The sequence below is a fragment of the Oncorhynchus mykiss genome, chromosome 27 (genome assembly GCF_057628025.1).
Source record: "Oncorhynchus mykiss isolate SJ-2025 chromosome 27, ASM5762802v1, whole genome shotgun sequence".
Classification (NCBI taxonomy): domain Eukaryota; kingdom Metazoa; phylum Chordata; class Actinopteri; order Salmoniformes; family Salmonidae; genus Oncorhynchus; species Oncorhynchus mykiss.
This window is the reverse complement of record NC_143048.1, coordinates 26,735,792-26,749,743: the sequence shown is the minus strand read 5'-3', so window position 1 is coordinate 26,749,743 and position 13,952 is coordinate 26,735,792. Positions and strand designations below refer to the sequence as shown.

The following is a 13,952-nucleotide window of genomic DNA, read 5'->3' as shown; positions in this document are numbered from 1 at the left end:
CTGCAGCATTCCACCAATCAGGCCTTTATGGTAGTGGCCAGACGGAAGCCAATCCTCAGTAAAAGGCACATTAGAGTTTGCCAAAAGGCACCTAAAAACTCTCAGACCATGAGAAACAAGATTCTCTGGTCTGATGAAACCATGATTGAATTATTTTGCCTGAATGCCAAGAGTCACGTCTGGAGTAAACCTGGCACCATCCCTACAGTGAAGCATTGTGGTGGCAGCATCATGCTGTGGGGATGTTTTTCAGCGGCAGGGACTGGGAGACTAGTCAGGATCGAGAGAAAGATGAACGGAGCAAAGTACAGAGAGATCCTTGATGAAAACCTGCTCCAGAGCGCTCAAGACCTCAGACTTGTGCGAAGCTTCACCTGCCAACAGGACAATGACCCTAAGCACACAGCCAAGACAACACAGGAGTGGCTTCGGGACAAGTCTCTGAATGACCTTGAGTGGCCCAGCCAGAGCCTGGACTTGAACCTGATCGAACATCCCTGGAAAGACCTGAAAATAGCTGTGCGGCGACACTCCCCAGGATCTTCAGAGAAGATTGGGACAGACCAAATACAGGTGTAACAAGCTTGTAGCGTCATACCCAAGGCGACTCGAGGTTGTAATCGCTGCCAAAGGTGCTTCAACAAAGTACTGAGTGAAAGGTCTGAATACTTATGTAAATGTGATATTTCCAAAAATGTCGAAAAATTTGATTTAGCTATGTCATTACAAGGTATTGTGTGTAGACTGTGAGGATTTTTTTTATTTTATTTTTTTACATTTTTGAATAAGGCTGTAACGTAACAAAATGTGGAAAAAGTCAACGGGTCTGAATACTCGAAATCCACTCTATACATCTATGGAGACTGAGAAGCAATGTAAGGGGTAATTGTCTCTCAATATCTTTAATGCACTAGACACACTAGTTACAATGTCTCCTATTTTCTATCTAGTCTTTGGGGACTTTCTCCCCTCTGTGTTAAATTGCTGTCACAAGGTTGCTAGTAGAGGAGAGGGGAAATACCAGAACACACAGTGTTCGTCACTGACAATGTATACTTCAGATTGCATTACTCATGTCCCACAATTGGCATCTCATGGTAATTTGAATTCTGCAAAGTTGTCTGTACTAATCAATTATGTCAATTTCTTCATTCATGCGTTCATCTTTGGATCATAATTGCATACCTACAGAGACGTACATTAGATGTACATTAGACATTTAAGATCAAATGAAAGACAGATATAAAACATTGGCATGCCCTAATTGAAGGCTTTTACATAGCTACAGTATGCATTTGTAATATAATGCCAGCTAGTGGTACAGATGTAGAATCTTTATTTGATCCAACCTGTTGCAGGATAACTTTCCTGCAATTGTTTAAAAAGTCTTCTGAAGTTTGCAATTGCCACTATGACATTTCAGACTTGATTTTCCCTTGCGAAAAATTGTTTAATAATCCACATAATATTTAACATTTCCTGTTGCTGCAGGATTATTTTCCTGCTGTAGCAAATTGGCTCAAATTAAGATCCTACATATTTATGCTATTTTCTGCATGTCGTCATTCATGCATTTCTGCAAAGTAATTCACTTCCCTACTGTATGTGTTTAATGATGTAGCATTGGTTATAAAACTACCATAGACTCATGTTCAGAGGCTAATCCATGTTCCAATATTTTCATTTTAGTCAGAATACTTTATCAAAGCTTTTAGAGTCATGCAGGACTAAAGAGAAGAAAATGAACATAAGTGGTAAAAATACTTCAATATGCTTCAGATATGAAGTGTCTAGCTGGCAACAAGCATTGTTATTAACTGTTATTACCCTGTATGCTGTCCTGCAGCCAAGAGAAAGATCAACCCCATTTGGCCCCCAAACAACAAATGCATTTTATTACTATGTGAAAAACAGAGAGAATCTCCCCAGAAAAGAGTAAAACATTTATGTAATATATATTTTTTTGATGAAAACGTGGGTTTTTGGCTTCCTTCCCCAGTAGCTGTGCACTGACAGGCACACACACGGTTCCCAGTCACACACAGTGATGAGCTGGTGTGATAAAGAAGGTGTGAGATAAGTGAGGCTCAGTCAGTCGTCAGCTCTCTTTGAGGTTGACTGTGTTTCTCATCTCCAATCACACTTCTGTCACCTCTGGGGATGCAGCAGGCAGTCAGTCACTGTGCCTTGTCTACAGCCTACTCTCTCTCTCTCTCTCTCTCTCTCTCTCTCTCTCTCTCTCTCTCTCTCTCTCTCTCTCTCTCCACGCTGCATAGGCTACAGTCTCATCTGTAAAGCCTAAAGGCAGATCCTAAACAGCACTATGAATGCAAGCCCCCCCACCCTTTCTCCACACTATATGCTTGTTCAATGAGGCCCATTGTACATGGGGGCATTTACCATATTTTTGGGAAAACATTTTAGGGTCTCCAAACATTCTCGTGTGAGAGAGCCTGAGGGGGCTGGATGGGGCACTGTTGTAACACCCTAATGTGGGCCCTCGGTTACAGTAACAGGCTTTTTGGAATGTGCCTTCATCTGGAGGAGAGCTACTGTACAGTAGTCAGTTGAATATAGCTGGTTATTATTTTCTGAAATGTGAGTATTGCGTCCTTGCATTCATGTTCATAACTGAGGGAAGCGAGTAGGAGCCTTGGACTGAAAAAAACTTATTTTGCTTTCAGGTGTTCAACCCACACTTCAATTTCTCTGAAAGCTTTGATGTGTGTCGTATGATTTTATGAGGCATGTCTGGGAGGTAACAGCTCCGCTCCGCTACAGCTTTACTAAGTAGGCGCTGCATAGCCAGGTGTGATTTGAACTAGGTAGTTCTTTTTTGTTTGTACAGAAAACCACACGATCAAAGAGTACAGAAGATAATAGAGTGCAGCACAAACCAAACTTAATTTTTCTCTCCTGCTATTATTTATTTTTCTTTTCAACACGATTGTAAGTTCAGGTCGTCACATTTGGTCCATTTGTTTAATCTACAAATACATGTAAAAAATGTCAATCAAATTGTAGGTAAATGCTTTCAATTGCTTTTACGGTACATTGCAGTATTAATACAGACCTGAACATAACAGAAAATCAAGCGGCATTTGTTTACAAATGAGATTAAATGTAATGTTTCTAATGGCTGATCTCTGGGAGTTTACACTACATTACACACACACATACAATGCCTTGCAAAGTCTTCACCCCTCTTGGCGTTTTTCCTATTTTGTTGCATTACAACCTGTAATATAAATTTATTTTTATTTGGATTTCATGTAATGGACATACACAAAATAGTCGAAATTGGTGAAGTGAAATGAAAAAAATGACTTGTTTCAATTAGATTTTTTTTAACACGGAAAAGTGGTGGGTGAATATGTATTCACCCCCTTTGCTATGAAGCCCCTAAATAAGATCTGGTGCAACCAATTACCTTCAGAAGTCACATAGTTAGTTAAATAAAGTCCACCTGTGTGAAATCTAAGTGTCACATGATCTGTCACATGATCTCACTATACATTCACCTGTTCTGAAAGGCCCCAGAGTCTGCAACACCACTAAGCAAGGGGCACCACCAAGCAAGCGGCACCATGAAGACCAAGGGGCTCTCCAAACAGGTCAGGGACAAAGTTGTGGAGAAATACAAATCAGGGTTGGGTTCCAATAAAATATCCAAAACTTTGAACATCCCACAGAGCACCATTAAATACATTATTTTTTAAATGAAAGAATATGGCACCATAACAAACCTGCCAAGAGAGGGCCACCCACCAAAACTCACGGACCAGGCAAGGAGGGCATTAATCAGAGAGGCAACAAAGAGACCAAAGATAACCATGAAGGAGCTGCAAAGCTCCACAGCGGAGATTGGAGTATCTGTCCATAGGACCACTTTAAGCCATACACTCCACAGAGCTGGGCTTTTGCGGAAGAGTGGCCAGAAAAAAAGCCATTGCTTAAAGAAAGAAATAAGCAAACACGTTTTGTGTTCGCCAGAAGGCATATGGAGACTCCACAAACATATGGAAGAAGGCACTCTGGTCAAATGAGAATAAAATTAAGCTTTTTGTCCATCAAGGAAACTCTATGTCTGGCACAAACCCAACACCTCTCATCACCCCGAGAACACCATCTCCACAGTGAAGCATGGTGTTGGGAGCATCATGACGTGGGGATATTTTTCATCAGCAGGGACTGGGAAACTGGTCAGAATTTAAGTAATGATGCATGGCTCTAAATACAGGAAAATTCTTGAGGGAAACCTGTTTCAATCTTCCAGAGATTAGAGACTATGACGGAGGTTCACCTTCCAGCAGGACAATGACCCTAAGCATACTTCTAAGGCTACACTCGAGTGGTTTAAGGGGAAACATTTAAATGTCTTGGAATGGCCTAGTCAAAGACCAGACCTCAATCCAATTGAGAATCTGCAGTATGACCTAAAGATTGCTGTACACCAGCAGGAACCCATCCAACTGGATCAGTTTTGCCTTGAAGAATAGGCAAAAATCCCAGTGGCTAGATGTGCCAAGCTTATAGAGACATATCCAAAGAGACTTGCAGCTGTAATTGCTGCGAAAGGTGACTCTACAAAGTATTGACTTTTGGGGGGTGAATAGTTATGCACACTCAAGTTTTCTGTTTAAGGGTCTTATTTCCTGTTTGTTTCACAATAAAAAATATTTTGCATGTTTTGTAAATCAAATGATACAAATCCCACAAAATGTATTTTAATTCCAGGTTGTAAGGCAACAAAATAGGAAAAATGCCAAGGGGGTGAATACTTTCGCAAGGCACTGTACACACACACACGCACGCACGCACACACGCACACACACACACACACACACACACACACACACACACACACACACACACACACACACACACACACACACACACACACACACACACACACACACACACACACACACACACAAACAGCCAAGGCCTCATATGAAGATCCCCTCTTATTTTAAACACTGTGATTTCATTGCCATGAAATTCATACAGAAAGATAAAACCATGCTGTGAAGCCCAGCTCCACATACTGCAGAGGGAAAAGTGTAGACAAAGGGATTCATGATGAATGGGACCCTTGTCTGTGAACACACTGTTTTCTCTCCACTATCATGCCTTGTACATTTCTGATTCTGAGTGCAATATTTATATTTTTATAGTCGGAGATGAATGACCCCAAGTCAAGTAGTTAATGAGAAGCATGAGGAGAACAGTCAGTCACAGATATGCTGTGTTTACATGCGGCTGATGATGTCATGTTCAGTAATTCTCATCTGTATTATACTGAAACAGGGCTCCTCTCTCTCAGTGTTCTAACCTTGTTCTCTCCCTTCTCCTGGTTCTGCTCTGCAGGCAGCGGTCCCATCCAGCTGTGGCAGTTTCTGCTGGAGCTTCTGACGGACAAGTCTTGTCAGTCCTTCATCAGCTGGACGGGAGATGGCTGGGAGTTCAAGCTGTCCGACCCTGACGAGGTGAGAGGTCACCACCATTGACCTCACATGGCATGGGGGCCCTAAACAGTTAGACAGATTTTTTACTTTTTTTTAATTTAAACTTTATTTAAACTAAATTTAACTAGGCAAGTCAGTTAAGAAAAACATCTTATTTACAATGGCGGTCTACCCCGGCCAAACCTGGACTACGCTGGGCCAATTGTGCGCCGCCCTATGGGAATCCCAATCACGGCCTGATGTGATGCAGCCTGGATATTGAGCTTGATGTCTTTTTAATGTGACGCCAACAACAGTGTTATTTGCCTTACTTAGATTCAGAGAAACCTTAGCGGTATCAGGTACATTTAGCTACATTAAATATTGGTCCATGTCAAGAGAAGACATGTACACGATAATATTGTAATGTGAGGTTAGTGTATAGCTCTGTCTCAAGGTTGGTACATGGTGTAACTGGGTGCCTTTTCCCTCTGTGACTCAGGTGGCTCGGCGGTGGGGGAAGAGGAAAAACAAGCCCAAGATGAACTACGAAAAGCTGAGCCGAGGCCTGCGCTACTACTACGACAAGAACATAATCCACAAGACATCAGGGAAGCGCTATGTCTACCGCTTTGTTTGTGACTTAAAAAGCCTGCTGGGATATACCCCTGAGGAGCTCCACGCCATGCTGGACGTCAAGCCTGATGTGGACGAGTGAAAACAGAGGGATGAGAGAACAGAAATAGTAGAAGAATAGGAGAGTAAAGGAGCCGAGGGGACTAGGGCTCAGAGATTGATTGCCGTCCGGTTAAAGAGGGTGCCCATTTTGGGACCAAACCTAAACTGTGGTCTGTATCATTTTGAGCTATTGTCAGATGACGTTCAAAAAGGAAGCACATGCCAAACGTGAAAATGTATAATATGTTGCATTTGAGATAGTGTGTATGGTAGCTATATGTATATACTGGTATTACTTAGTAGCTCAAGACACATGGAAAGCTATCAGTTAGAATAGAGTGGCCATTTAGCCTAAGTAGCACAAGAAACTGACATTGAGGAAGGGGGCCAAGAGACAGTGAAAGATTCATTATAAGGAAGGACATGAATGGAGATTTCCTGCTATGAAATCTGTTGCCAAATATAAAATGGAAAGTAGTGGAAATAGATCACTGTTTCTCTGCCACACTCCACACAATAGGCATGGGTAGAGTTCTCAGCTTGGACCAAAAAAGTGTGGTTTTTGTTACTATTGTTTCAGAAGCATAATGTTTGTGTCAGTATTATCGTTGAGACTCAACTCCTGGTGTGCTGTTTAGTCTCAGTACGACCAGGGTTCCCCCTTTTTAAAAAATATTTTTTTTATGAAGGTATTATGAAACCAAACGTTGCACCATTTAATGTTAAGTTAGTCCTGTCTCCTCTCTGTGAAAGCCCAATAACTGAAACATGCTGATATGACTATCAGATGACACTAGACACAGGCCTTTTTTACTCATTTTCATAGGTTGGATGGAGAGTTACTTACTCATACCAAGAACGGTTGATAGACACCTGAAAGTAACCGTTGCTTTAAAACTGACGCTTTCAGCTCTGCACATTTGCCGCTTCGCTATAGAAATATACTGTCTTACCACAAGTAATACAAATCCTTAGACACCCTTTCTGTGGTGAGTTTTGAAAGGAATTGGACATGAAAGAGTCAAATGTGCCCATCACAATCTGTACATTGAGTGGTTTTCCAAACCCCCATTTTAGCATTGCTTTAGAAGAGAGCAGAGAGGGAGGGACCTGTTGTCGACAAATTGAATTGCAAGCCATGTACGATGGATGGTTTTTGTAGTCAAAAGAGAAAGCTTAGGAATGTAGAGTGTACTGTATTTGTGTGTGTTACGTGGTGTTCTCTGAATGAAGGGAAGCTGCCATAGCTAGGTAAGGTATATCAAGGTGCATGATGGTAGTAGGGTGAAAAGAGAAGTGTTCAAAGCAAGGAGTGTAAACTTTGGATGACTGTTTGAAAAAGAGGGAGATGAGAGGAGGACTGGGTAGTTTTGGGAGGGAACTGTGGAGTTGTGAAGTTAATCAGTAGTGGCTGAAAGAGAATTATCATCATTATGGCATGAGGATGAGATTAATGCTTGTGCTATTGTACAGCTTGGAGTCTTTTGTTAACTGAAATGTTTGTAAAGATGCTCCATTTCACCAATGAGGAGGTAGAGATCGACAGGAAACAGGACTTCCATAAACAGTTGGGCTAAAGGACTACTGGGAGACATGTGGCATTATATGCTATTTTCTTACCATGCTTTGTACATGCTTTTCTATTTCTAAGACATAAGGACACCCAATTCAGTATATGGAAAGGATCAATGAAATTACATGCCCTGAATACTGTATGTACTTGTGCAGCTTACTCAAGAGCAACAGTAGTTGTGCTGGTTGGGTTTTGAGTAATGTCGTCAGTGGGAACATGACTATACGCAGGTCTTATGGGAAAAGCCAAAGTCAAGAAATATCATCTTAAAATACAAATGTTATTGTTTACAGTGGCTGAATGTTACCCATTCTGATGAAAATAGGTTTTGAAATGTTTATTTGTACAGATTGTATTTCATAACGCTTTATTAAGACCCAGATGAAACAAATAAGCAAGAGACAAAGCAGGAATAATAACCAAACCCATGTGAGGTCTGGGCGATAGATAGAGCTTTGGGTATGTCCACCATCTTGAAGGACAGGAACTGTTATTCCCTCACATTCAAAGTGTTGTTTCTGCTTTGATCTTTTGATTTGTTGGAAAGCACTCAGTGTTAGGACTCAGTGAAGATATTTGGCTGGACTGACTGAAGTTCCCTCTTGAGATTATAGGAAAGGGATTTCTGTTCATATTAGTTACTTTTTAGTTGGGCAACTGACCACAGGGTTGGTTTTTCTAGTGTCAGTCAGCACAAACACACACGCACACACACACACACACACACACAGACCACACACCACACACACACACGTAATCTTGTGTAGAGAAGATTGAATTCTCTTGAACAAATCAATCCACCCAATCTCTGTGGTTCATTATGCACGCTACATTTCCAGGATTCACATCACTGTTAGATTATTACTTTTCAGATATTTTTCCTCCAAAAAATGTTTTATGTTAGGGCAACTGTTCATGTTTAAATATATGCTTAACTTGTTGTTGATGATGCCGTCCAGCTCCTAGCCAGTCACCATTTTGAGTAGATCAGAATATATTATCTTTGTTTAAATGGAACATATACTGTGTCTGTTTGGACTTCAAGTCCAGTTTGTTTCAGTAAATGTCATATACGTTAAGTTGTGGACACAAGTATTGCACAGATCTTTCTAAATGGACTAAATACATAAATACACAGATACCTTGCGATATTAGCATATCTCAGACTGATCCACTAGGAAACCTTTTTTGGTGTTGTTGTTTTTGTATATTTTATAGTGTTTCTGTATTTTTGTTAATGAGACCATTTTTTATGTATTTAGTTCACAAACATTTGAATATTTTTCAATAATTTATATTTTATAAAAGAAAAAGACGCAGACAGCTGGTGCTTTCACGGGAAATAAAGGTAGCACAGGAAAAAAATGTAGCGATTTTCTTTCGATATAGAGAATAGACCTACCTGTCTGTTAAGGAAAAAGGCTGATGCTGGCCCATCATTGATTTCTGCTGGAAAGTTTTATAAACTGTTGCTTCTATTTCTATTTTACGTTGTAAAAAAATATATGTGAACAAATATTTCATACTTTGTGTGTATTGTGTGGTTATTTCTTCTAATATTACCAGAGCAAAAACGGCTTTTGAAACATTACATCTATACTGTTGCTTACAGTACATTGGAAACAAGTTAAATATCTATTAAAGAAAGCAGATTCGCAGATTGCAGTCTTACTTGGCTTCCTGGCCTTGACTACATGCCAAAAGAAAGGTTAGTCAGTTAGTCAATCGTTTTGATAACATAATAGAAGTACCTACACATTATCCTCAAAATAATTCTGCGTACTCATGTTAATAACCACCTGTGCATGTACTGGATGAACACATCTAGGCCTATTCACATCCAATACCTGCCTGAGCAAGTCAGTATCTCACTCAATCATGATAACACTAAGACTGTGTAAGGCAGCCCAATTCTGATATTTTTCCCACTAATTGGTCTTTTGACCAGTAAAATCAGATATTTTCACATCAAATCTTTTTCAGAGCTGATCTGATTGGTCTAAATCTGAATTGGGCTACCCATCTACAATGTGCAGATCAACAGTATGTATTGATTGGTCTCTCGGTCTCAGAACCCAGTTTGGGCCTGGTGGCAGATCCAGGTCCCCTCCGAAAGGCATGCTGGGATGTCACTGGTGTGTACCTGGCTAACAAGAGTGTCACTTCCACGGCGATGGGTGACGTCAAAGCAGAAACAGGCACGCCGGGCCCATTCATGTGTTTATGGCCCTAGGGTCCTAGTAATTCCACTATAGATTAAAAAAAAACATAGCTGCCGTGACCTCTCCCCAGCCACTGCCCTGGCCGACACAGCACAGCACAGCTGTCTGGCTCCTCTAGAACAGCACATAGGGCAAAAGGCCAAGGACCAGTCCCAATACAGACTAGTGTCTTTATCCCAGAATGGTCTGTAGCAAACTAAACTTGATGAGTTATTGGCATAAAGATGAAATATTTTATTTTCCTTTACTGGGATGATACTGTATATTGGCTTGGTTTGAGATGCCACATCAGGACATAGGCCAGTCCTTGAAATCCATACCATATTTAGAACGATTGTCTAGTACATCATAGTGTGCAGTATGTTCTTGGTTCAAATATGCTGCAGTGAATACGTTTAGGTTAGAACAGGAGAACATTGAATGAGACATTGATAGAACATTTGTAGGAAGTGTTAAAACTATAGTCTCAGACTCCTTAACAAAATAAAGTGTATTATTTTTTACTAGGACTTGGATGCAACATGACTAAAACTTTCCGTACCTACAACTTTCTATAAATATAGCAGACAGGATGTAGATGCTGACACACTTTCGCATGCACGCATACACTCACATACACACACATACACACACAGACATACTGTATTGCTGGCTAATTTCCCCCTGGACAGGATGAACATATATTTAGCAGAGGGTAGCTTAAGTTAGGCAGGTTGTTCTTCTAACATTCAGCATTCCATCCCCCTGGGCCTGTGATCCAGACCAGACACTATAACCAGGCAACATAGTCTTTAAACACTTCACTGGAAGCTCTGGGAGCCCCTTGTGCCAAAGAACCTGGAACATAACCCAACACATTATGATACCATTCACACCTGCTGGTTTCACAACCAAAGAGAGAGACACTCAGACGAGGTGGGGATTTCACATGGTTCTTTTTTGTATCTCACTCAACACACAGACTGCTATAATCACTGGTGTAAAGAGAAAAGAGAGAGAACCGAACAGCGGAATAGAAAATAAAACCGTAGCGCCTGGCGGTGTCACCGAGACGGAGATCTCTGCCTCCCTGTCTGAGACCCCATGTCGCTCACAGCTTACTCCGCTCCAGAAACGGAGAGAGACGCATTTGTCAGACTTCAACCCAAATATTTATCTAATGGCCTCGCTTGCGAAGCTTCATCTGTCTCCTACGCCTAGTCTTCCCATGAGTGAGAAAGGATGAGGAGGAGGAGGAGGAGGAAGAGGAGGATGAAGAGGATGAGGAAGAGGAGGAGGAAGAGGAGGAGGATGGTACACACTACGGTTCAGATAGATAGCTGCGCTATATAGGCTGGTGAAATGTGTTACTCAACACAGTTAAAGATGACATGGTTAACCTGAAAAGACTGAGATGAAGGGGAAGAAGAGAGTAGGAGGAGGATAGGAGGTTTGTCTGGCTGTGTGGCCATGAGATTCCCATAACCACCTGACCTAAACAGGAAAAACTCCTAGCCCTACTTAGTAAGAATGTTGTGCAGGGCTATTGCATAGTTGGTTAAGAATTGTGTACAGGATGGTGGTAGGATCCACGATGCCTCCCTGATCTCTGCCTCTTTCAGTACTTAATCACACCTCCTCTGTAGGGAGAGAGGGAGAGTGTGACGCAGACAGATACAGCTCACTGCTTCCATTATGCAGAGAAGGCATGAAATATGACCAACATTCTCCTCAGCCCCCCATTGGTGGTAACACAACAGAGTTGTTTCTATTCTGGTCTTATTGTGTGGCTGGTAGCCTAGTGGTTAGAGTGTTGGACTAGTAACTGGAAGGTTGCAAGATTGAATCCCCCAGCTGACAAGGTAAAAATCTGTCCCACTGTTCGTAGCCTGTCATTGAAAATAAAAATGTGTTCTTAACTGACTTGCCTAGTTAAATAAAGGTAAAATAATAGAATTGTTCTTCATGGTAGAGTCTCCTTGGTTGGGTTAATATGGACCCAGGGTAGGAGTGGTGTCTGGGGAACACATAAACACATTACCCCATGCCTGTTACAAGAGACCACATATTTTCCAACGGTCTGACTCTTCTCATGGGTCCTGCTGTTACCGAACATCACTCAGAGATGGAGGATTTACACAATCACCACAGTGGTCAGAGACTGAGTAAGCACCCATAAAGCAGAATGACGTTTATGGAACGTACATGTAAGTAACAAACTTCATTGACACAAAAAATACATTTTATTTACTCTAACTTCCCACTCAGGGAAAAGGAGGTAGTCAATCTCCTGTTTTTTTTTATTTTCTTTCTCATTCAACTGTGTGTATTGTGGTGGAGGAGATGGGTTGACCCACATGTCACTGCAGGTGGAGGACTGTATTATACAGGTTTATGAAGGTCACGGCTGGGGCATCCTCAGCTTGTGCTTCAATTTACATTTTTATTGCTGTTGTCGCATCCCCAGTTAATATGCCATTGACTCCCAGAGGCACCTCTGGTCCTCCTGGTAGCCCTGTTGAAATGAGAGCCAGTCTTGGTGCCGGTGGGCCACCCACCCTGCATTCATGAGGGCTTGGGTACCAGGGACCTGACATTCTGGGCAGGAAATGGACTGGCTTCACATGGTAATGTGGACTTTCCATTAGTAATGGTGATTGATTTACAACCCATGCACTACAGCACCTGTCAGATACAGGGCCACAATGAAGGGGGGCTGTGAAGGAGAAGATGTGTGTCTGAGGACTGGAGTGGTCTTTCCTGGTTAAGGGGAGTGTGAGGAGGGTTGGTGGGGTGAAGGGGTGGTCGTGAAGGTATTGAGCCACTCTCCTGCATTCATTAGAAAATGCATACTCCAGACGTTAACAACAAAGGGGTAAGGTAATACGCCATAATTTATTTTCTTGAATAAAGGTCATTTTCAATTTTGGTCTATATTTATAGGTCTAAATTTATAGGTCTATAGGAAGCGTTTCAGTTGGAAAGAAGAATGTGATAAGAATGTGATTCCATGCATGTGTTCCTCTCTTTGTACAAGTGGATTGTGTGTGTGTGTGTGTGTGTCAGCTTGCCTGTGTGCGTGTGTGTGTGCAGCTGGATTAGAACAGGTTTTGGTCACTGTCCAGTTGTAGGACCACATTTTTTTCTCTTCTCTTTTACTGCGGGTCGGCTGGGATTCAGCAACTTTCCCAGGACATCTGCTCAGAGCGCCCACGTTAGAGCCCTTGGCCAATCAGACGGTTTTGAACACCCCTCAGACCAGCGTGTGCCGTGCTGTGATTGGCTTCTGAAGCCAGGGCCCAGAAAGAGAAGGCCTGAGAATTTTCCCCAAAATTTTATTTTCTGCCTTGGCTCTCGCCAACATCTGTTTCCAATCACAGTCAGCGAGCTGCCCCCCCCCCCCCCCCCCCCCCCCCAGTCTGGCTTTCACGAACACATACCAGTCCCATGCAGGCCACCCCCTCAACTCCTGCCATTGCCGCCCACCCCTCAAAGGCCCACAGTCCTCTCTCTCTCCGCTAAGGAACCTCCATTCCCTCTCCCTTTCTATTCACTTCTCACTTGTAACAACTCCTTGCATTACATTCATAAGGAGTATGAAACCTTTCAAACAACCTTCAACAAATAGGGGAAGGGTTAATGGTCTAGCGTTGTCTGAGGGACATTGAGTCTGTCAGCAAATTAAGTTGATTTCATTAAATGTTATAAAGTCATTATTACAATAAATCAAAACAATATTATTCTCTAATATCCTTGGTTAGAAATATAACTGGCTTGAGAGTTAAGATGTTTTCCATTGTGGGTGTGAGAGTTGTGGGTAGTTAAAGAGAGAGTGGATCAGATGTGAATATCTTAAATGAGCTAAAGTGAACATGCAAACACACGCACTCACGCACACAGCTAGATCATGGAATCCCACTCCCACCCTCTCCCTGAGAAAACAGGGCTAGGGTCAACCCTCTTCACCAAAGCCCCTTGACTTCTACTCGCTCTCTTTTCTCTTCATATGTAGCTTGCCTTTCCCCCTTTAACTTCAACTCCCAGCTCCTCCCC

General features: G+C 42.0%; 1 protein-coding gene across 5 annotated transcripts in view; it reads left to right on the top strand.

Moving 5' to 3' along the window:
• Nucleotides 1-9,223, top strand: part of LOC110507855 (protein C-ets-1) — a 48,845-nt gene extending 39,622 nt beyond the window's left edge. For all 5 annotated transcript variants that reach the window (XM_021588224.3, XM_090223755.1, XM_021588225.3 and 2 more), the window contains 2 exons: nt 5,371-5,489; nt 5,950-9,223. In XM_021588224.3, the coding sequence (XP_021443899.1) occupies nt 5,371-5,489; nt 5,950-6,165 (335 nt within the window). In that variant the 3' untranslated portion in view covers nt 6,166-9,223. The remainder of the gene's footprint in view (nt 1-5,370; nt 5,490-5,949) is intronic.
• The last annotated feature ends 4,729 nt before the right edge of the window (nt 9,224-13,952 follow it).